Genomic DNA, 22341 nt, shown 5'->3' with positions numbered 1-22341 from the left:
ACAAGTTTAATACATTTCTTGACAAATGTTTCTCTTATTCATGTAATAAAATATATAAATCATAAAATAAGTTTTCTTAAAAATAAGTTATGATTGTTTATTGGAATTTAAAACAATTCTGTATCTGTAGGTTAGTATTAAAAATAAAATAATAATAAATTTTTAATGAAGCATTGATTTTAGCATTAACAATTGTAAATATATATATATATATATACACACACATGAATAATTGGAAATGCAAGCTACTTTTCCTTACAAAGCCGTCCATGAATATATACTTTCCTTTAGGCTGATAGCCTTTGCATGCTTTGCCATTTTCTATCAATTCAAATGATGCAAATATGCAGAAAATTTTACTTTCTTTGAAAGTTAATGCAGGAAATAAAATTCAGTGCATTTGTAAACTACATTAGTTCTCTTATAGCTTGGCATTTAATTGTCCAATGATTTACTAGTCCAAACTAATGCAGAATTCAGATATCGTTCAAATAAAAGAAAATTAATAAGGTCTGATTTTTAGACGTATATATGAAGATTTAGTTTTTTAAATATTATTTTAAGTCAACTAAATTAATTTCAAATTTAAGTAACTAATCATGACTTTCACTAGCATTATTTTTGGAAATCTTAAATTAAATAACTGAATGCAATATTTCTTGTTAATAAAAGAAAAGCAATGTTATGAAAGACTATCGAAGTGGATTTGCAAGTTCTAATTACGAAAGGTCCCATGCTCTAAGTGGTAATTTTTAAAAATGCTTAATTAAAAAAATGTATTTAACGTAAAACTTCCAACTTCACTGATGTGGAATATTAATTCTATATATTTTATCTCATTTTATTGATTAATTTCATAGCATTTAGTGTGACACTAGTAGAAATTATTTATTAAATTTTATGCAGTTTCTCATCTATGTTTTGATTTTGTTATTAATTATGTTAGGTTACATAAGATTTAAAATTATGTAAGGTACAAAATCCTTCTGCATGTATTAATATATGCAAAAGTGAATGAAATTATGCCAGTGAAATTTTTTAAAATCAAAAACAAATTTCTGGGGAAAATTAAAGTTATAAATTCTAAATGCAAACAAAGGAATGAATTTCAAAAGTTATCAAATAAGCCAAAGTGTTGGTAATTTTTGCAGTTTTGCAGAAGAATTTTTATACTGTGCAGAATGGGAATATGATGTTTGGTTTTGTTAGTATTAATTATTACAAATGAAGTATTGCAACTTAATCACGTAATTTAGCTTAAAATTTATTTGAACTTAATTTTATTTTTATCATTTATATTTCATGTGTCATAAGTCTTTAAAATGAACTTAATTCTCATCCTATTTATTAACACAAATTTTTTAAAGAAGAAAAAGTCACATTTGTTTTGTTTAATTGCACACGAAGATACATGCCTCTATATATAGAGAGAAAGAGGAGTTTTATACTTGCAGACATTTTTCCTCCTTTTTACTAATATTATAGTATGAAAATCAAGGGGGAAATTAAGCAATCAATTTAATTTTGAAGGATGTGATTACAGTAAGAGCATAACCAATCAAAAATATTCATGAAGGAACGACTGGTAACTATTATAGTATTATTATATAAAAGAAACCTACATTCCAATAGGAATGCTTAGTAACATTAACATTTGAGTACCTGATAATAATAATTTTCATTCTTCTTCCCTATACCTTGAATTTCATTCTTATTATTGCCCACTGCTATTCCCTAGACCTCAAAGCATTTAATGCATCTGGAACTGCAATTTGTGTCGTCTTCTACAGCATGCAAGTTATCACCACTCAGTTTGTACTACCACGAGAAATGATCTTCAGAATTACCGTATTGCATTGCATATTCCACCCCACCCAGCTTTAGAACCAGATTCTGAAAATTTAAAAAAATATTTGCATAATTTTCCCCCTTTTAAGGCATTTAGAAAATGAATATCCCAAGATTTTAAAATGGATTTATCGATATAATGATTGTTTTCGTCATACTAACAAAGGCAAACTTTTGTACATTAAAGGCCCCTTTGAATCTGGTTCCAATTTGAACATGCAGGTCAGTTCTGGAACCTAGAATAATTCCACCCCAAACGAGCACTCCTACACCACCGTAACGGTGTCGTTCAATGATGTTTTCTTAGTGGTAGGGTACCTGGAGTTCTCCATATAAAAGTCCGCCGAGAATCAGACTGCAAGCTAAACCTTCACTCGTCGGAAAACATCACACAAGCCCACTGTTGCGGTGTCCACAATGCATGCTCTCTACTCCAGGTTAACCGCAGGCGACAGTGAGTTTCAGTAAGTGGAACGCATCTGACAGGTCTACGAGCATATAAACCAATCTGCCCTAAGCGTCTGTACACGGTCTGCCTTGAAATTGTCGTACCAGTGGCTGACGAAACAGGTCTGAGGCTGTGCTTCGCCTGTTTCTTTTGGCAGTAATTGCCAAATACCGGTCCTTATTCGGCGTTGTAACTCTGGGGCGACCTGGGCTGTAACGTCTACTCACATTACCATCATCTTGGAATCGTTGCCAAAGCCTGGAGATGACACTCTGGGCAATTCCAAGTTTCGTCTGATACTTCCAGTTGGGTACGCCCACATTCCAGACGGCCGATAATTCTACCACGTAAAAAATCATCCAAATGCGTCCTTTGTGTCATAACTATTCGGTTATTGCATTGAAATGCTTATAAAGCGCCTGCGAACAATTTTACTTCTTTGCCTGTATTCCTTATATATCACTCTCTTACAGTCTCGTTATTGTACCATCGGTGTCATCTGGTTACTTCCTGAAATTTGCATATGATGCTTGAAGATGTGTGTAGTGATTTTACAGGTGATATATTTATTTCAGAGTTCGATTTCCACGTGACTCCAAATTATCCTTAATTTATGGACATGAGTGTATTATCGATTTCCTATTTTGTAAAACTTTAACGAATTTTTGATGAACAAACTCGAGGATTTCAAAGCGAGCCATGGCAACGTTGCGCAGAAAAAACATTTTTATCTCCAGCGCGTGAGTCTCTGTATGAGAAATTCTAAAGATATGCTCATTTTAAAACTATTTTGCGATATTGCTGTTGAACTGGATCTTAGGGTTTAAGTGCGAATAATATGATATTTAATAAAGATAACACACAAAATGTTAACGCCCCCCTTTTTGACGTAATTTAAAATCTGAAACATTCCAGATTTTTTTCCCCCCTGTGAATGTTAAGTTTTGAATTTGCATCAAGTGTTAAATTACGGAAAAATTATCCTGTTTAGAGAAATGCTCTTTCAACAAATGTGCATCTCTTTTTTTAATTACTCTACAAAACAAAAACGATTTCCAGTTACTCACATTATCGACGATGTCTATGTTGCATCCATCCTGCAAGAGCATGATCGCAATCGATACGTGATGTCTTCTGAGAGCTAAATGCAATGCAGTGCAACCATGCTGCAATACACATACATTGTCGACATGTATATATAATGAAAACAAAACAAAAACGAAAGTCAAAATATAGAACAGAATACATAACTAACTTTAAAACACGCATTCATCTCTAATAATAATATAAAGTGTATAATAAAGATTTAAACTGCTTGAGCGAAATGAAGTCTTTAATAAAATAAGCTTCTCTCACATATAGTTAGTCTGATAATTTATAAAAAATGTGTAATTTCAGCTTTGTGTAAACACGAAGCTGTAAACAGTAAAATGTGAATACAGTGAATATGTAAGGATTATTTTAATTTTCTAATAGTTATTTTAATTTTGAAACCCTTTCCGTTAAATTCTTGTTTTTCACATACAACTCCCTGCCAGAATGAGGTTTCAGTATCGTGTTTTATGTAAATGAAGTAGAACCAGTATTTAAAGGAAGTTCAGTCACTTCCGGAGAAGAGCTCAGAAGTTCTCAGTACAGGGTGTTCTGCCTTCGGGCCACGTTGTTATTTTTAAGACTATCTTATTACGTAGGGCCTTAGTATGTGTGTTAGCATTCGCCGACGAGGTTTAATTACGGGCCAACTCGGTTAGTTATTTTTGCACAACTTCGGCTAAAGTTTAGCTAGTTGGAATTACTTGTAGTTTAGTTTTTTTTTTTTTATTTTTTTTTTATTTTTTTTTTATTTTCTATCTTAGGTTGAAGCCCAGGTTGAGGCTTTCCTGTAAGCTCGAGCAGGGGCCGTCTGTGAGTGTTTCTTTGAGTGAATACTATAAAATATAACCCTTCTTTGGACTTATATTTTATAGTGTCAAGAAGACCAGAGAATAGTCGCTCGACACTTCACTAAAGTTCTAGTGGACAAGGACACGTAAATAAGTTAGAACTTTATAAATATATTCACATTTTACTGCTTCACTTTACTGCTGTTCGCACAGCACATCGAATATAATCTCCCGATAAGCCAGAAGCGGATTAACCGTGTTATAGATTCAGAAGATCCTGGCTTAAAAAAAATTTAAGTTATAAAGGGCCAATGAAAACAATTCGGCCACAAACGATCAACGCAAAACAAAATTGTCTACTGAAAGTATGAAAAGAGCAAGGCGTGGTAAAGCAGCAGTTATAGCCGATTATGTCAGCAGTTCATGCAGATAAATTCGGTTTCAAAATCAAAAGTACTAACCGATTTCTTTTACATGAATTTGACAAAATCTGTGACTTTTTTCCCGTTCTCTTGTAAAATTATGCACATTTTTTGTTGTACTTCCTTAAATCTTGTTTCCTCGAATTATTCTAACTTAATTAACCGATCTCTCAAGGCAAGATGAAAATGACATCCAAAATTTCTCCAAATTAAAAATTGTCCTTTGTCAACAAAATTCGCAGTTCCCTAAAAAAAGAACCCTATTTCGGATATGAACTCTTAGGGTATATGCCGGGTTCCTTGCCAGTGTGGTTTAATTTACATTAATCAAACTAAGAGAGCCAATAAATTTCTCCCTAAGGAACATGAAAAATGGGTTAGGGAAAAAAGAAACGCATAAATCCTCATTTGCCAAACACTGGTGTCAGCAAATCTCATTTTCCAATTTTTCTGCAGCCACAGTTATTCAAAAAACATCTTCTGTTAGCGACTTCGATTTTCTAGAAGCTCTTCACATTCATGAAAATCTTTCAGTTTTAGTTAACGATCCCAATTTTCCAAACCGTCTTTACCCTCAGCTTTTAAGGAAGTTATGACATAGATGATTTCATTTTTTATCAATAGATAGTGCCAATAGTTTGACGTCCTTCTTTTCATTGTTATCAACTGAATACAGGCTTCATTTCCGTCATTTGCACTGCTGAAGCTGAAGAAGAAGGTTCTATATTTAAACCTTCAATCTAGGCTTTCGAATGTATGAATATTATGCTGATTCTTATTGTTTTAACTTCTCTAATAATCGTTATTCGGCGTTTATTTTAAATCAAATACGACAACTAATTCTACAGGATTCTTGAAGAACATTTTCATTGTCTCCATTAGCTGATAAGATTTTACATTAGGGATTTTAAATAGCATCTGAAAAAATAGTCCTCTTTGTTTGTACTTGGAATATTTTGTTACTGAAAATTACATGTAGAGGCGCAGCTAGGGCTTTCAGTGCCCAGGACGCAATTGAAGATTTCGTGACTCCTCCTGTTATTTAAAATGCAATGGAGAGCATCAGTTTGATGCCGTCTGAATGCTGCGCCCCGGGGATAGATGTCTGAAATTTGATAAAAGATGCAAACATACTGAACAGAAAGGATTAGAGCTATTCTTATGTCCTGTAAAGAAAATTCGTCCTTTAAATATTCATGAGAATTGCAACTTTCGGTCTAGTGGTCGGCCTGTCTGTTACCAGTATGATAGCTTCATTCCAGCTCTCAAATGTTATGACTCATCAATTCTTTGCAAATACTTGGCGCAGATGTCAAATGAGAGCTATAAATTCACAACAGTTTCGATTTTGCAAGAAGATATAGTTTTTCACACTCTATTCATTTTATATAAACAATATTTTATATTTAACAACACTAAAGAAATAAATACTACTTTAAAAAATCTGATGTGTACACCCCATTACTTCCTTGTACGGAATATTGAATTATACGCATTTTTTCTTGCATTTCATTTACACTTATTGGATTGAATTAAATCTACTTTGCCGACAGCGCATAAACCACAATAGAATAAATGCATTCTTTAAAATTCACTCTATTTGTTTAAAATAGCGACACTCTGGCGTTAGATTCACTCAACAGTATTATATTTCGTTCATATTATAATTCAGAATGCACAAAATTTATATCATTTAAAGAATTATCTAATCGTTACCACATGTTCTATTCAAATACTGTAATAAAGCTAGAACGATGTATAAAAGAAATGAATCAAAGAAAACAAAAAAAGAAACAGTTTTTCACAGACGATTGAGTATTTCTCATTCAATTAATTCAGTTCTCACTTCGCGACAAGGCAAAAATACATACTGAAAATATATGTATTAAAAATTACGAAGTAAATCTTAAACACATATTTCCTCGAAAAAATTCCGGAAAGGATTAAGCATGATTTAATTGGCAATAATAAATGAAGGCGTTATCTTTGTTGTTGCGAAGCTAAGTTTCTCTAGATTGGCAACAAATCCACTAGTGTGCTCTTTCAAATGTAAACAAGCAATGGCCGCCATCAAAAAAATTATTAGCCCTAGCGGCACTTAAACAGCTTTAAAATTGTTGATAATTCTAAAAATATTGCATACAGATTTACTAAAGGCATAGAAACCTTAACCGGAAGATAAGAACAACATAATTCAATCATTTTTAAAGCAAAAAATGTACAATTTACAAACATATATGAGTAAAGAAACTGAGATCACTGAGCCGGGTAACAGACTGGATAGATATATAAATGTATTTATATATGTTTGGTGCGGCCGATTGCAACCAAAATACGAGGTGCACATCTACATGTTATAGCAGTCATACATACAAAATTTCAAAGTTCTGAGGCTACTCGTTTTTGAGTTATGCGAGATACGTACGTATGTACATACGTTCGTACAGACGCCACAAAAAATTCTCTTCAGAATTCATTTTAAAGCAGTTTTATAATTTTTTTGGAGGAAAGAGTTTTTTATTCTGTCCTTACGTACAGATATCACGCAAAAACATCGTTAAATTGCATTCGATAGCGGCCAAAATGGATATTTTCGTTGAAATATGCTGCCTGAAACTTTTCTAGATTACAATACTTCCTTTTTACTTCGTACAATGAGGTAAAAAATCGCTGATTTTCATTTGGTTTGAATGCCACAATTCTAAACAAAGAAAACTATGTACCTCACTTGATGATTCTCGCACTAATGGAAGGTTAGCTGTCAGTCGTTTTATACTATAATGCAGTGACAAAACGAAAAAAAGGGGGTAGTTAAATGCATTGCGTAAGAAATCAAATCGAATAGCACTTTTTAATACGGAAAAGCAAAATAATGTGCTGAATGACTTACTTTATCCGTTATATTAGGATTGGCCCCAGCTGCTATAAGACATCGAACTGACTCGATGTGTCCTCGCACTGAAGCAAGATGCAAGGCTGTTTCACCCTCCTGTAAAACACGTTTCATGAAATAAAATTAAACAAGAATGATAAACTATTGCTATAATTTTGTTAATTACGTATATATTAATTTTTATATCTTTGCGTAAATCCATGCCATTTTATTACAAAACTATTTTGCAGGATGATAGTGTTAGTACAGATGGGCAACTGCATATAAAAAGTAGGTAGAAACATATATTGGGTTCAAAAATCCGGTAATGTAAATGAGCCTCCACGTTAATGCTGATTTTATTTGTTTTTCGCACCTTGTGTGAGGTTTTTTTCTCTCTTCGTTCTTCGTTCAGATTATGCAATTTTGGGAGTATAAATTTCCTTTCACCAACTTTAAAACATCAGGTGCAACTTCGAAGTAACTTTTCATAGAATATAAATACAGCCAGTCTATTTCTTTGCTCGGAACGTTTAATGATTTCTACCACACAGCTGCTGGTGACTTGAGTAATAGATGAATCTGATATTTCCGTTTGGAAATCACGAACTGGCAAAACTAAAATCCTTAAGTTTGTAATTGATTTAAGTTTGAACTTAATTTGAGTTTAACAATATAAGCTTTAAAATTAAAATGAGGCAGATAGAAGATTTTTAGTGTGTGAGGTGGGGCAGATTATAGACAAATTGTAATATCCCACTATCCACCCATCCTTTCTTCTCAACATCATAATTAACATCTCTTTATATTCTGAATATTTACTCCCACACACTTATACGTGGTTTCACCAAACTGCACTAATGATAATCTAACTAAAATGTAAGGTATTTATAATGTAATTCGCCAGAATTATCGGCTCCCATGAGCCCTTCTCAGTTCAGACCTCTCTATAGATCTCGAGTTCACAACTAACTTTCGGCGTCTCTCTGAGCCAGGCCTAGCACTCCTTCCCAGTTTCATTTGTTGACTTCCATACATCACACAAATAACTAAAATCAATAATTTTTTATTCATTAGCACAAAGGAGCGTTGGCCCAGAAGAACTAATAGTCTCGAAACGGCATTTTGCGTCGAATCACTATAAACGTCTGTATCACTTTTCAAATTGTTACCACCAAATAATATTGCTTGTATTATATATAAAGAAATTAAATAATGAAGAATCTGCACGAATGTATGTATGTTTCTCGCACTGTGAAAAAACAGCGATACCTAGAGCCATCAAATTTTGAATAGAGTAATTCTTCACCGAATATGGGCACCTGAAAGCCCGAATCTTGAATTTCGAATTTGTTTTATTATCTATTTCATATTTTTTAAACTTTAAAGAACTTTTGATTAAGAAACTCAAATATTTCAAAGCGAGTAGTGGCAACATATTGTGTGGAATAAAATATTTTTATCTCCAACGCGTGAGACTCTCTATCGAAAATTCTAAAGATATGCTGTTTTTAAATATTTTTAGCTCAAATGCTCTCGAAACGTGTATGTATGTGTAAATGAAATAAATCCTCTTTGGGTATAATATAAAATCTGAAAGCTTTCATTTTTTTTAGATCTGAATTGAAAAATAAATTAAATTTCTTCCCCCCCCCCCCGCCTTTTTTCTTTCTTTCTTTTTTTTTTTTTTTTTTTTTTTTTTTTCTTTCAAATTTCAGGTGTCGCCGGTGGATTATAGTAGAATACAATAGCACAGAAGTAGCCAACCTGCGGCTCTTTGAAGGATTATTTGTGGCCCTCGATAAATGTACCCCAGTTGTGCCTTTTCATTTTTGTGTTATTATATTTTAAAAATTTATTATGTTCAGTATGCGTTTCAAAATGTCTTTTAAATTACAGATAACAAATATGAAAGATTAAGTGCAACGTTGTAACAAATTTCATTTCCGTCCATCGTCTCTTGATTTTTTTCTGAATCCGTTTGAAATTAACATAATTCAAGGTGAGTTTTCCATTTCCAATATAATTACGACCCAAAATGCATCTGGAAAATTAGAATTAATAGAGATGCAAGAAGATCAAGCTCTAGAATTAAAATATAAATCGACGCCGATTACTGAATTTTAGAAATTTGTACCAGAATCCTGAATTAAATCCTGAATTAAAAAAGGCTGCTTGTCGAATTATTTCAATATTCGGAACAACGTACTCATGTGAATCATTTAATTCCACTTTAAAATTGGTGAAATCCTAACACCGATCAGTATTAACTAACTAGCATCTCAAAGAATTACCGAAAAGTACTTTCACCAATTATTCACCAAATTTTAAAGAATTATCAAGAGAAGAAAAATAAATGTGTTTCATTTTTAATATTTAAATTCAATACACATATTTTGTACTTTTATTTATATGATTTTAATAAATATAATTTCTGTAAAAAAAATTTAATACTTTTTTGCATACCTTTTAAATACGTATTTAATTGTGGCTCGCAAAAAATTTCAAATTTTGAAAAATGGCTCGGACTATTTAGGAGCTTGGCCACCCCTGCAATAGTACATCAGCATAAAAGCCCATGTACTTTACATTATCATTATTATTATAAGGGCACAGTCCCGATCCTCCTAGCCGACACAAGCAGGCCGTATAATCAAAAACTTTTACCGGCCAATAAAAAAAAAAATAAAATAAATAAAAAGTTAATAAATAAATAAATAAAATTTCTTTCTTTCTTTCTTTCTTTCTTTATTTATTTATTTTTCTTTTTAATCCCAAATCTGAATTTTAGTGCCGAATTCCAATTCTATCTTTGTTCGTATTTATAATTTTCATTATTGTCTCTGCAAAATCTTTCAAATTTGAATAGTTCCTTTTAAAATCTTCCTTAAAAGTCTTTCTATATTTCGCTCTTGCACACCGGGTAAGCGTACATTCACTTTGCATGCATCGATACAAAACATTTTTTTTTTTACTCGATTCTAAGGGGATCATGTGTTCCAATTCCCTGAACCATAGAATCAACGATTTGCCCATTACCCTGGATTCTCATTCTTAAAATATGGCAATCCTATGTATTATTTAAAAACATTAGAAAGAATGTTCACATTTTTTAAATAATAAAATTAAAATTTTCATAAAAGAGTTAAAATGACCATTGACGAGGTTTCAGAGCAAAAAATTAACAATTATAAATGTAGTCTTGTGTAAAATTTTTTTGAATCAGGAAATTGAAGAAATCCGCAATGCCCTCGCAGGGATTTTGACCTCCAGAACACGAGTCGCGCGAGCTTTCAGTTACACCACTAAGACATGCAGAAAGAAGAGAGAAAATACCTTAGATAGTAAAAATTATTAAGCGTGTATTATCTATTTTCCATTAAAACTGTTAATGATATTGTGGTATGTCTGATATTTTCAGACCCTAAAAAAGGTGAATTGACATCAAACATCCAAATATAATAAACTCTTCAGTGTTAAAAGGAAAGCTAAATAAGAACTATACAGAATATAAAATACATCATAGGGCACTTACATCATTTTGTCTGTTGACGTCACCATGGTGACGACACAATAGCTCCACAGGTTTTGCATGACCTTGTTTTGAAGCTAAATGCAATGGAGTATCACCGATCTAAAATGAAGATTATATAATAAAATGCTCCACATAGTTAGTTTAAATTCAGCATTCACAGAGATCTATTAATTCTAAAATGAAGTTTTTTATTTATGGCATTTATTTTAATAGAAAAAAAAAAAAACCAATATAGGTCAAGAAAGCCTAATCTTTCTGAGATGGAGAGGAGGACAACTGGAAGCAAAAATCTTCGCAGACAGCGAACATAGATTTCCTTGTAACTTTATACATTCAATCAAATCTGATAAGTTTTAGTTTATAATATTTATAATCCTCATTAAACCTAGTTACATTGACTGTAATTCTGAACGTCATTCAAATTAATCACATTTTAATTCAACTGGAAAGTTTCATATACACTTAGGTCTTAATTATCCTTCTCCTTCTTTCATTTTCTCAGTTTCTCTGAACACAGGATCTCTGAACATAGTATTGTTAATTTTTGTAAATGTTTGTTTGATTACATGTTTGTTTGATTACATTTTGGTTTATATATATTTTATAAAGTTATGTGCTGTCTTCATTTACTTATTTAGTGATTTTTGTAACAATTTACTGCATATTTTTATTTAATTGAATTCATGGTCATTCACTATATTTCTAGTTACTTGTATTGGCTATCTTGTAATTCTGAATCGAACGACATTTAAAATGTTAAAGTTCACTTAAAAATCTAAGATATCGGCAGGTCCCTCTTACCGGATCTGGTAACAATTTTTATAGCTATCTTCATACGGCATTTGAGAATTTAATGCTAACTTTTGAATTTTTTTGAAAAACGCCTTTTTTGAAATCTTACGATCGATTATTCTGGAAACTTCAAAAGTGCTTGGACAACCTTAAAAATATCCGCTTCAATGAAACCGTAATTCGACTGATTGAGACAGCTCAGTTATTTTACTTGCGCACCTTCTTTGGAACTTCTCGCTCAGAGCTTTGCTGCTGTAAACTTTGCTACAGTAGATGACGCGCTTAATGTGATCGCAGTTAATGTTATCATTCGAGTATTGTTATCAAACTGTGAAAGTCCAGGCTTTTGTATAGGAAAACATGGAAAATAGATCGTTTCTTGTTAACAACAATTCGGTTAATATGATAAAATTGCTACAGAATATTTTTTAACTAACATAAAGTCGCCAAATAAAAAATAAATTCTCCAAATAAGGTCAAAATAGATTGAAAAAATTGTCAAATGGCAGAAAAATGTCGCCAAGTTGTTAAGCCGCCACATATTTTGGTTTTGATTTAAATTAAGCGTTTAATATTAAGCAAAACGCAATTTTTGATTAGATTTTGAATAACTTTATCGATTTTGAGAGTGATTAGACATAAGTCTTTCTTCTTCAGCAGGATCTATAGAAGTTTTTATTTTCTCATGACAAAAATAAATTCCCTGAAAACGCCTATGACAAACTAAGATTACGTTTTTGCTCAATTGTAAATTTTACTTTGGCATGTCTTCTTCTGATGAAAGATGCCCTCCGTGTATGAAGATTAGGAGCATAGCATCTGTCAAATAATTTCCAGAAACGTTATGAGTCATTGAGTTTAAGACATTATGAATAGTTCATAAACAAACTTTTTGAGTTTTCCCTGTTAAAATGCTGTGGAAATACGGATTCGTGTGTTTTTAGTTATAGTTGTATTAAATTATTTAAATTCCACTTCTATTTTGAAGGAGATCTTTTTCTCATCATTTAATGCATCATTAATTCGGGTAATGTCATAAAAATAGCCGTAGATAAACGTGAACACATTAAGCGCCTACTGTATTTTTTTTTCCAATGGCGGGCGCTTGCCTGTGCCTGCATTGGCCACTCCTAAGGCCAGATGTGGTGGTCTCTTTATTATGGAGGCACCTAATAGGTGGTCCAACGTTGCCTCTATGAAGGGACAGACAAATTACATCCATGCCTTGCGTCTACTGTGATGTTGAAAGAAAAAAAAAATCATTATTGTAAATGCAGTTGCGTGCGTACGGGTTCGTAATAGATTGAATACACACACAGAAACCGACGATAGCTTCATAAAATGTATTTTTACTAAAAGAAACACTTTACAGTTCTGGAATTTTCCACAATAAAATATTCATACAGCTCTTCTCAGTATCACAGAGTATAAGAACGTTAAACAGTATAAGAACGTTAAACGTAAATGCGCATCTTACGAGCGAAACTCGCACGAAGGTCTCAGTACTTCGAAGTCTACTCTAAATTGAAAAAAACTGAGAACTAACTGATTCTCTTTTACGAGCTTATATAGTTTCCCCCCCCCGTCGCCGAGAAATCTCTAGTATCTGCCCATTTTTCGAAATTACTGGAAGACACCTGGATCGTATTTGTAACTTTAACCGTATATGTTAAAGTTACAAATAAGATCCGGGTACGGTTACAGTTACATATAGGGATCGATTAAAGTAATATGGGGACCGGACCAAAATGTCGCCAAATGGTTGCAAAGTGTAGCAGTTTTTTGGCGATTTTACGCCAAATCTGGTGACAAAAATCAGATGCAAAAACAATCGCCAGTTTGGTAATATCTCGCCATTTTAGCGTGATAATATCCATTTACCTCAACGTTAAACAGACTTGCAATCTTATGTTTCCGGCAAAGCTTCGTTTCCTCAAATATTCCATATTACTCATACAAAAGATACTACAATTTTACTAAAATTATATACACATATGCAAAATTTGTAACAATATAACGTTAATTATGTGTAACTCTATACTGCTACGCAAATTTAACAGCATCAGTAAGGTTAGTACCGTGCCTTAATTTTATCAAAATTTTACACCATGTACATTTTCATCTTATCGCTGTATTACGTTTGATTCTTAGTTGCATATAATACGTATATATAAATTTTTAATAATACATTCAGAGGTACATACTTATCTATGCAAGATAAAAATAAATAATATTTTTAAAATATATTAATTAAATAACGCTCTTTGTTTAATGAATTCTGATATTTTCAAATGCGAGATTTGCACAACTATTTAAGCAAATCCCTTGCGTAAAATTTCTCTGGGATGCATTTTTATATAACCGTGTAAGAAACTAAAACAATGAAAATGTAGAGAAATAAATATTTCTTATAAACTAATAATAATGTCCGAATGCCAAGCTCTCAAGTAAGTTACAAATAAATTCTTATTTATTCTGTAACAATGATATTTAAAAAATAAATAATTTGTTATATTGCGCTTCAGATTAGAGCAAAGGTATACAAGTACCTTATTTGTACAGTTTACTGGTAAGCCTTGTTGATGTAAAAATTCGATTACATCACAATGTCCTTTCCTAGCCGCCCAATGAATACCATTTTCACCATTCTAGAATGAGAAGAAATGAAATTGCTCTTATAAGAATAATTTTCATTGAAACACGTTTATAAATCAGGAGTACTACATTAGTTATTTTTTATCTCATATATTTGGACTTGTTATTAAACAAGCATTAATATTAAATCAACAGGTAATTGAAACAAAAACGAAAATATGTTAATTGAAGTTTTTTTTTAACAGGTCAGATTTTTATTTTTAAACTTTTTAACATCAAACATTAAATGAATGATTTAGTTTGTAAGTTCCTGAATGGTATTTACTTGTATAAGGCAATCGAAGAAAGGGGCTGCAGTCTTTATTCCTTTAATTGTTGATTTTAGACATGTACAATAGAATGGAGAGGAAAAAAGGCTTTCCCCAAAAATGTTTGTTAATTTTCTATACTACGGAAAAATTGTTCCCATCAGTGTTTTATAAAATTATGAAGTTTGAAGGCTGTTTAACGCCTTTGTAGACTAGCATTTCAGTCTTTAAAAATTGATACTTATTTGAATTACCGAAATCTATAATTGTAACTAAAACCTATTATGCAACGCAGCTCTTAGCTACCTTCTATTTTGAAAAAGTAAAAACTACTCAGACCGTAACTATGAGATGGTGGTTGCATATCAAACTTTGCCCCCGTTCATACCTCAAAACTCAAAACTACAATTTTCTCAAAAGTTATCATCGAAAGCCCTAAAAAATTCTTTTCTTGTATCAGATTTAGATAAATCTTTTCTACAGAAAATTCTTGATCAAATGAACTTGTTGCGTCGATACCCACTTTGCAGCCGATGCTTAGAACTGTCTTTCGATTTCAAAAATATCATTAAAGGTAGTGTTATTAAACTTTCTCCACGCAACGAATCAAATATAATAAAAATAAGTTCTCTGGTGACCGATTTTCTCAAAGCACCAGCATTGGTGGATGCCAGTGTTCGGCGCTAAACACAACACTACTGAATCCAACCATTTAAGACCTCTGCACTTAGAAGGCTAGTGCAGCTTCGTAAGCTTGTAAAACTTCATTTAAAATTCAAAAATTTAATAATTTACGTAGCCGATATGCAGAATATTGTATGATCGTATAATATCGCAATATGCCAACTTTTAAGTAATTAGTACAATGGGAATTTTTTTTTAAATTTTGCATTCTGAACATATTTAATAAAACGCAGGTTTTCCGCATATAAAGTGCAGAGTCATTATTTAATAACGGCGCAGAAATGTAAAAAAATCCACAATGCCATAGTCTGGATTCGAATTCGGGGCCTCCTGAATACGCATTTAGAGTGCTTCCAATTACGCCACGAAGGCATGAGGAAAGGAGCCAAAAAAGATCTTATATACTCCTCCTTTAAAACGGCGACTGAGGATGAGGGGACTCAATCGCCAAATCCTGATGGTGTCGACTTATCGCCAACCCATTTTTTAGTTCGGAGTCACTGCAGAGTCTTTTAGAATGTTTTGATGTCAGAAACTGAAGAGATTCGCAGTGCCCTCGCTGGGATTCGAACTCTGGACCTCCTGAATATGCTCCCAGTTACATCACGAAGGCATGCGGTAAAGAGAGAGAACCTTATAAGGTTATTTAAATTAAAAAATAAATGATACCATTCCACTCTAAATGCATAAAGGTGCGTCGCGTAATGAATTTGATTTTTTTTTGCATTATGTGAATATTGTAGCACATTGCTAACATGTCAATTATGAAGCTAAATTTATTTGATTTCCGGTCTAAATGGATAATATATTATGATAAATGACATGAAATGGAATAATGTTTTAAACGTATAGCTTTTCCTTAACTAGCCTATAAATGTGAGACTGATATTCTTTGAAAAAAAAAAAAAAAAAAAGTCTGGATACGAATCCAATCTAAAATTTTATGTAAATTTTAGATAGAAAACAGAACAAAACCAATACACCCTTGCCCATTTAAAAAACTTCAAATGTGTCTTTATAAAATGACTATTAAAAACAATTGTAACATTTAACGGCATTGATGCCTAAAAGTATCGAAATGCTTAGAAGAGCAAAAGGTTACTAAATTATGAGTAATATAATGAGGTTTTTGAATTTAACAAACAAAATTTAATAGTTTTAAAAGTATTTACAAGTATAAGAGATGTTGCGTTTAATAATTTTTTCTATACCTGTGCATTCAAAGCTTCATGAAATTTAAGATTCCTGCTATGAACTTACCCCATCTACTTGAAATAAATCGGCTCCTTTGAAATGCAGAAATTTCAGCACATCCAGCTGTCCCATACCTGAAGCAATATGGACGAAACATTCTCCTTCCTACCCAAAAAAAAAAAATGCAAAATAATTATATAAATGATGAAGCAAGCTAGTAGTAGAAAACAGAGAGTTCGTGGTCAGCAGGCGATGCAAGCCCGCAGGCGAAACTCGCAGGAGGATTGAGTATGAGCCTAAGTGCAGTGCGAAATAATCGTTCCAGTTTGATAAGAGATTATCTTTCATTGATTTTCCGGTGATAATCATGTTCAATTTTAAGATTTTTAGCCTTTGTATATTTTTTTATATTCCAGTTATTCTACTACGCATATAGCCATTAATTCACATGTAACCTTAGTATTTCCTATGTACGAATTCAAGCGATTGATTCGTCCTACGTTAACTTTAGTTGCAAATTTTTAATTCTGTCCTATGTTTTAACCTTTATTATATACAATATATTTATATATATTTATTTAATTCTGTCCTTTATACTTTAATACATACTCTTACTCTTAACGTATTTCTTATATTTTGTATTCACAATAGCACATTTATTTTCCGTAATCTTAATTAATTTACTAATTTTTATTGTTCATTTCTTTGTACGCAGAATTTTGTTCGTATATCTTCAACATACTCTGAATTTAATTTATTTCTTATATTTTCTATTCATAAAAGCATATTTATTTTCTATAGTCTTCATTACATTACTAATTTTTTTTTTCTTATTTCACTTCACTTCCTGTTGCGTTCTACGGGTTCATGGATTTGGAGTGACTGGTGATAATACTTAACGAAGAATCAAAACACAAATTATTCGTCAGTATTACACAGGACAATTCCAAAGATGCGTTACAGTCGTCGAAAAACTAAGACAAACACGCTGAAACAATCAGTAACACAGCCTCAGGCTGTAATGGTGAAAACAGCTTCACAGCAAAGCATTAAAGCACAGCTTCCGACTCGGTCTATCGCGCTCTACTAATCTTTGAACTCAAGACACTATTGCTGAACTCAACATACTCTAAAAGATAAACTCAAGATACACTTCACTATAAAATTGCTACTCCGCGTACAGGCAGAGTTTATATAGCTTTTGACCTGATTTCGAGAACATTCTCATGAAAACCGGTAAGAATTCATTCCAGAATTTTCTCGCTCTGTCTATGGCATATCGCCAATTTTGCCGCCAAATGTCGCAAAGTGGACGATTTCGCGCCCTGCCTTCCTTGCCATTTTCTGAAAACCCTAAGCCCGCTTTGCGGGGAAGCTTACTGCATTTCGTAACATTTTTATTGTTTATTTCACTTTACACAGAACTTTTTTCATATTTTTCAATCAACATATTCTGAATTTATTTCTTATATTTTGTTATATTCTATTTATTTATTTATTTATTTTTACATTCAAGGAATAATTGCGCAACAGAGTTCAGATGACGGACCACGTTTTCAAAATTAGAAGTACAGATTATGTTAGAAAACTTATTGCTTTGTTATTTTTAGAATAAAGAGGGCAGCATGCAATAAAGAGAATTAAGCAGCTATAAAGAGAGTTAAGCAGCTATTGTTAATTTATTATAAGAAAGGTAGATATTATATATATAATATGCATGCAGTTTTCCATCAAAGACGATGAAAAATTAATACATTTCTCCTGCTCAATAACAAAAAGTTTACATTTCCATATATTTCTATTCCTTCATTAAAGACAATAAAACATCTAATCCAAAATCTTATAATTTCTCATAATCAGTTACTTAAAAATCTTTTCCTACTGGCTGAACTAAAAATGTGTCAAAAAGACCAGAATTTTACAAATAAATACCTCGTTGCAGTTGTTGAGATCAGATGCAAGTAGGATTTCTTCTAATCCAGCCAGATTGTCCTTTCCAAACAGATTCTCGATATCTGCAATGGGAATAAAATCTTACTGATAGTGTTCTCTTTATGTGTTGTCATTTTATGATAAATTTATTGCAAACTGCTATACACTGCTTGTTATAATTAAAAGATAATCTGAAGAAATATACTCACCGATTAAAATTTTAAACCAGGGTCCAATGGTGTGATTTTTTATGTTAATCTTCCGCAACTGACTGAAAAGTTGGATTTCTGGCCGTAAGATAACCATAAAATATGCAGATTATGACAAAATTGTACGCAATGAACACACGTAGGAGTTCGCCTGTACAGTATTGTTTAAATTTAATGTTTTTTTTTTTTTTTTTTTTTTTGTAAGTATGTGATTTCTGATTACTTAGAACTCAAAGGCATTATTTAAGAAAAGAACAAAAACTGGCCGTTAATTGGCAGACTCGATGGATCGGAAATATGGAATATTCGTCATGAAGGTCGCCCATGATGAATATCCTACAAAATTTCGTATCAAGTCTAAAGCAGAGAATAAGTTAGTAGAACAGCCTGGTCAACGGCAGCTGAAGACTTTTTCGCGCCCGATTGTCGGTTCGAAAAAACCGTAACGTGACTGCAACAAAGTTGATTTCAGATGACCTTCCAGTTGCAATAGAAACTCTCAGCCGTTTTATAGCTGTACGAGGGTTTTACGAGATAGGATTTTTAGCGACGACATTATTGATTCGTGGGCCACTCATTTCATCTTAAAACGCCGCTCGTTTAAGATAATGTCGTCATCATGTTCAATGCATCCAAAAGGAATGGTAGCATGTGTAGCCAGATGTAGCCTATGTTGTGATTCTAGATGTGCTTTCATTTGGAAGGAGCGAGCACAACGTAACTTACCTGTCCTTATTGATGAAAGATTCTGTTTCTACGGGAGTGGTTTCATAGTTTAAAGTGGAATCATCAAAAATGGTCGCACTATGCTGGAAGTCTTCGATAGAGGTTCTGTACTGGTCACAGATATATGAACGAACTCTTGAAACTTTATGTAAAGCTGTTGAAGAGTGTATTGTAAATTCAGAAATTTTTGCGGAGAATTTTCTCCGCATCATCTATCCTATCGAGCATCTATAGGTGTCAGAATACTGGGAAACAGAAAATATCACCCGAATGCATTGGCTACCATATTCACCAGATTCGAACACGATTGAACATGTATATGATATCTTAGGCTGCCGAATTGCAGTATGAATGCCTCCCGACGTCTTCAGGATCTGAAACGTGCGTACCGAGAAAGGTAGCCTACAGTTTCACAAGATCTGATAAAAAATTTGGTAGTTTAATCAAGATGTAAGGTTTGCGTTTCCAGTTGACTGCAGACTATACTGAAGAAAGTTTGTTGAAAAACAAGAGATAATTTTCCTAGCATTTTTAATTGCCATAAATTTGATTTAAATTCAGTATTTTGAGATTAGTCAACTATCAACATAATTTATGTTAAACAATGCCTCTGTACAACTTTGTTTTAATAATATTTTAGTAGATAACATTTTAGCTTTATCTCTGTCAATACCCTTTAATTTTGACGAACAGTGTAAAATGGAATGTAAGTATAGCTTTTGAACAGAGAAGGAAAAAGAAATATTTCAAATGAAATCTATACCAAATCTTTACGTATGGGCTGATTTTTTAGAAATTGTTTCTATGTGTAACGTGAATGCTAATCAGTTTCCCTCAGAAAGCCTTCCACAAACCTGCTGTTAACCCTTTGTTGCATACAAATAATCTAGAGAAGTTAAACGAAAATGTTTGTATTTTTTCTACTTAAAATAACCTTTGTATTAATAAAAAAATTAATTTTATTCAAATTTCGTTTTAAATAATTGCTACAGTTTGTTCACTACAGTGGACAGCATGCACACAAATCTCTTCCCAACGATTTATGGTCATTTGAAATCATTTCCTGCCTTTTTTGCAGCGATCATTATCATCTTCCTAAATGGTAAATCTACAACTGACAAGGATATACAGATCCCCCAAAATACCTTCATTTCGTCGATTGTGATTGAATTCATTTTGCTACGATTTTGTAACTTGTACCTATTGGATTCAAATGTCAAATTTTCTAGAAATTCCTTGCCGAACATAAATATTTCCAGTGGTGTTTTGACTTGATAAGCAGTTCATTTGGGTTTAAATTCACTCTTTTCGGTAGATCTTTATCTACCCACTCCACAGTTTTCTCAAAATGACATTTAAAATAAAATGTCTAAAATTACTAATTATGAATAAAAAATGGCAGTATAAGAAAATATAAGCAATATTATATAATGTTTACTCAAGTCTGTATTTATGACTTCTCTGCATGTACTATGAAGGTCAGTTCGTACTTGGCTAGGATTTAGACTACGTAGCATTACTTAATGATCAGTTTTATGTATTATGTTTATCAGTTTTAGTTTTAGTTTTCATGTATTGCGTATGCATTTTTAAGTGTTATGTATGCAGGCATTAGGGATTAGCTTTCTGTATTTCTGTACTCAGTATCATGTTAGTTTTTCACTTTAATATTCAGTTTTGTACTTATGTATGTATTATCCTGTCTGCAAGTACTACGAAAGAAAATGTAGGTGAATGGTTCAATTTGTAAAACAACTACAGTTTAAGTATGCGCAAAGAACTAAATTATGCAGGAATTTGTTATCTTAGTGATAACAGGTACACAATCTTTTAAATGTTCTTACATAAGAGTCAGGCATATGGAAAATAATCTGCGTTAAATTATATTTGGGCGCTAGGATTTTTTTTAAATCATTTTTTAATCTCTCTCTCTCTCTTTTTTTTTTTTTTTTTTTTCTTTTTTTCTTTTTTTTTAAAGTTTACTATGTGCAATAATTTAACAGGTTACATCTTTCCTCCATGCAGGACCAATGATTTTACAAAATCCCCATAAATATATGACAGTTGTGTCAGGATTAGCCCCCGCATGTAGACATTTAGCAAGTCCAGAAAATCCACGATAGTTAATTTTTCAGGCAGAGTTCTCCTATCTTTACTTTATCTAACACAAGTTTCTGTCTATTCTAACAGCGATTCTTAACAGTCTTTTGATTGCTTCTTTGCTTAATTTTAAGTAGTTCCTAACAGGATACTCTTTCCCCGTACAACAATATCCAAGCTTACATGTAGACTTTATGAGGCTCTTAGCCGTCTATTCGGCTGCGTTCCCGGAGCAGGGTGGACCAGAGAGTAGATGGTTTCTGCCAGGAAGATATCACACTGTGAGGATAAGGCCAGGTCAGTGGTCTTCCTTGGTGGCGCTCACTCACTCACGATAAGAAATTGTACTAACTTGGAAACAGAAGTAGCAGCCATTTTGCAAGTAACAACGCTTTACTTAGTGATGCTATACAGCCATCTATGATCGACAGTTGAAAGTTCTAATAATATAGAATAAATAAACATAGGAATGGAATCTGTTAAGGCATTTGCAGGAGAATAAACAAATTTAAACTTTTGTCTACTAGAGTGGACATGGTGCAACAAAGGGTTAAGCTCATAGCTCCTGAATGCACTAAATAATCCTAATCTTACTGATTTTTGGCGACTTTTTAAAAATCTCTCACGTTTTCATTTATAGAATCATCCAAAAATTCGTCTGTTATAAAATGTTGAAACTTTCACACGTTATTAAAAAAAACATTTTTACAAATTATGGAAGATTTAAGCTGAAGCGAAAGTTCCCGTACTTGGACATCAAATGATTTCTTTTGGAAACGTGAGGGTATATCAT

At 32.4% G+C, this 22341-nt stretch overlaps 1 protein-coding gene across 7 annotated transcripts in view; it reads right to left on the bottom strand.

Moving 5' to 3' along the window:
• Positions 1-22341, bottom strand: part of LOC118205610 (death-associated protein kinase dapk-1-like) — a 154050-nt gene that overhangs the window by 91338 nt on the left and 40371 nt on the right. For 5 of the 7 annotated variants that reach the window (XM_085811001.1, XM_085810997.1, XM_085811002.1 and 2 more), the window contains exons 2-7: positions 18514-18596; positions 16648-16746; positions 14350-14448; positions 11009-11107; positions 7492-7590; positions 3364-3462 (exon numbers count right to left, since the gene is read on the bottom strand). In XM_085811001.1, the coding sequence (XP_085667127.1) occupies positions 3364-3462; positions 7492-7590; positions 11009-11107; positions 14350-14448; positions 16648-16746; positions 18514-18596 (578 nt within the window). The remainder of the gene's footprint in view (positions 1-3363; positions 3463-7491; positions 7591-11008; positions 11108-14349; positions 14449-16647; positions 16747-18513; positions 18597-22341) is intronic. The other 2 variants (XM_085810998.1, XM_085811003.1) reach the window with 1 other exon arrangement.

Source organism: Stegodyphus dumicola, chromosome 2, assembly GCF_044657685.1.
Source record: "Stegodyphus dumicola isolate Sdum_Otavi_A_Nest chromosome 2, ASM4465768v1".
NCBI classification, from domain to species: Eukaryota; Metazoa; Arthropoda; class Arachnida; order Araneae; family Eresidae; genus Stegodyphus; species Stegodyphus dumicola.
Note: the sequence above shows the minus strand (reverse complement) of the source record. Positions and strands in the feature narration are given on the sequence as shown.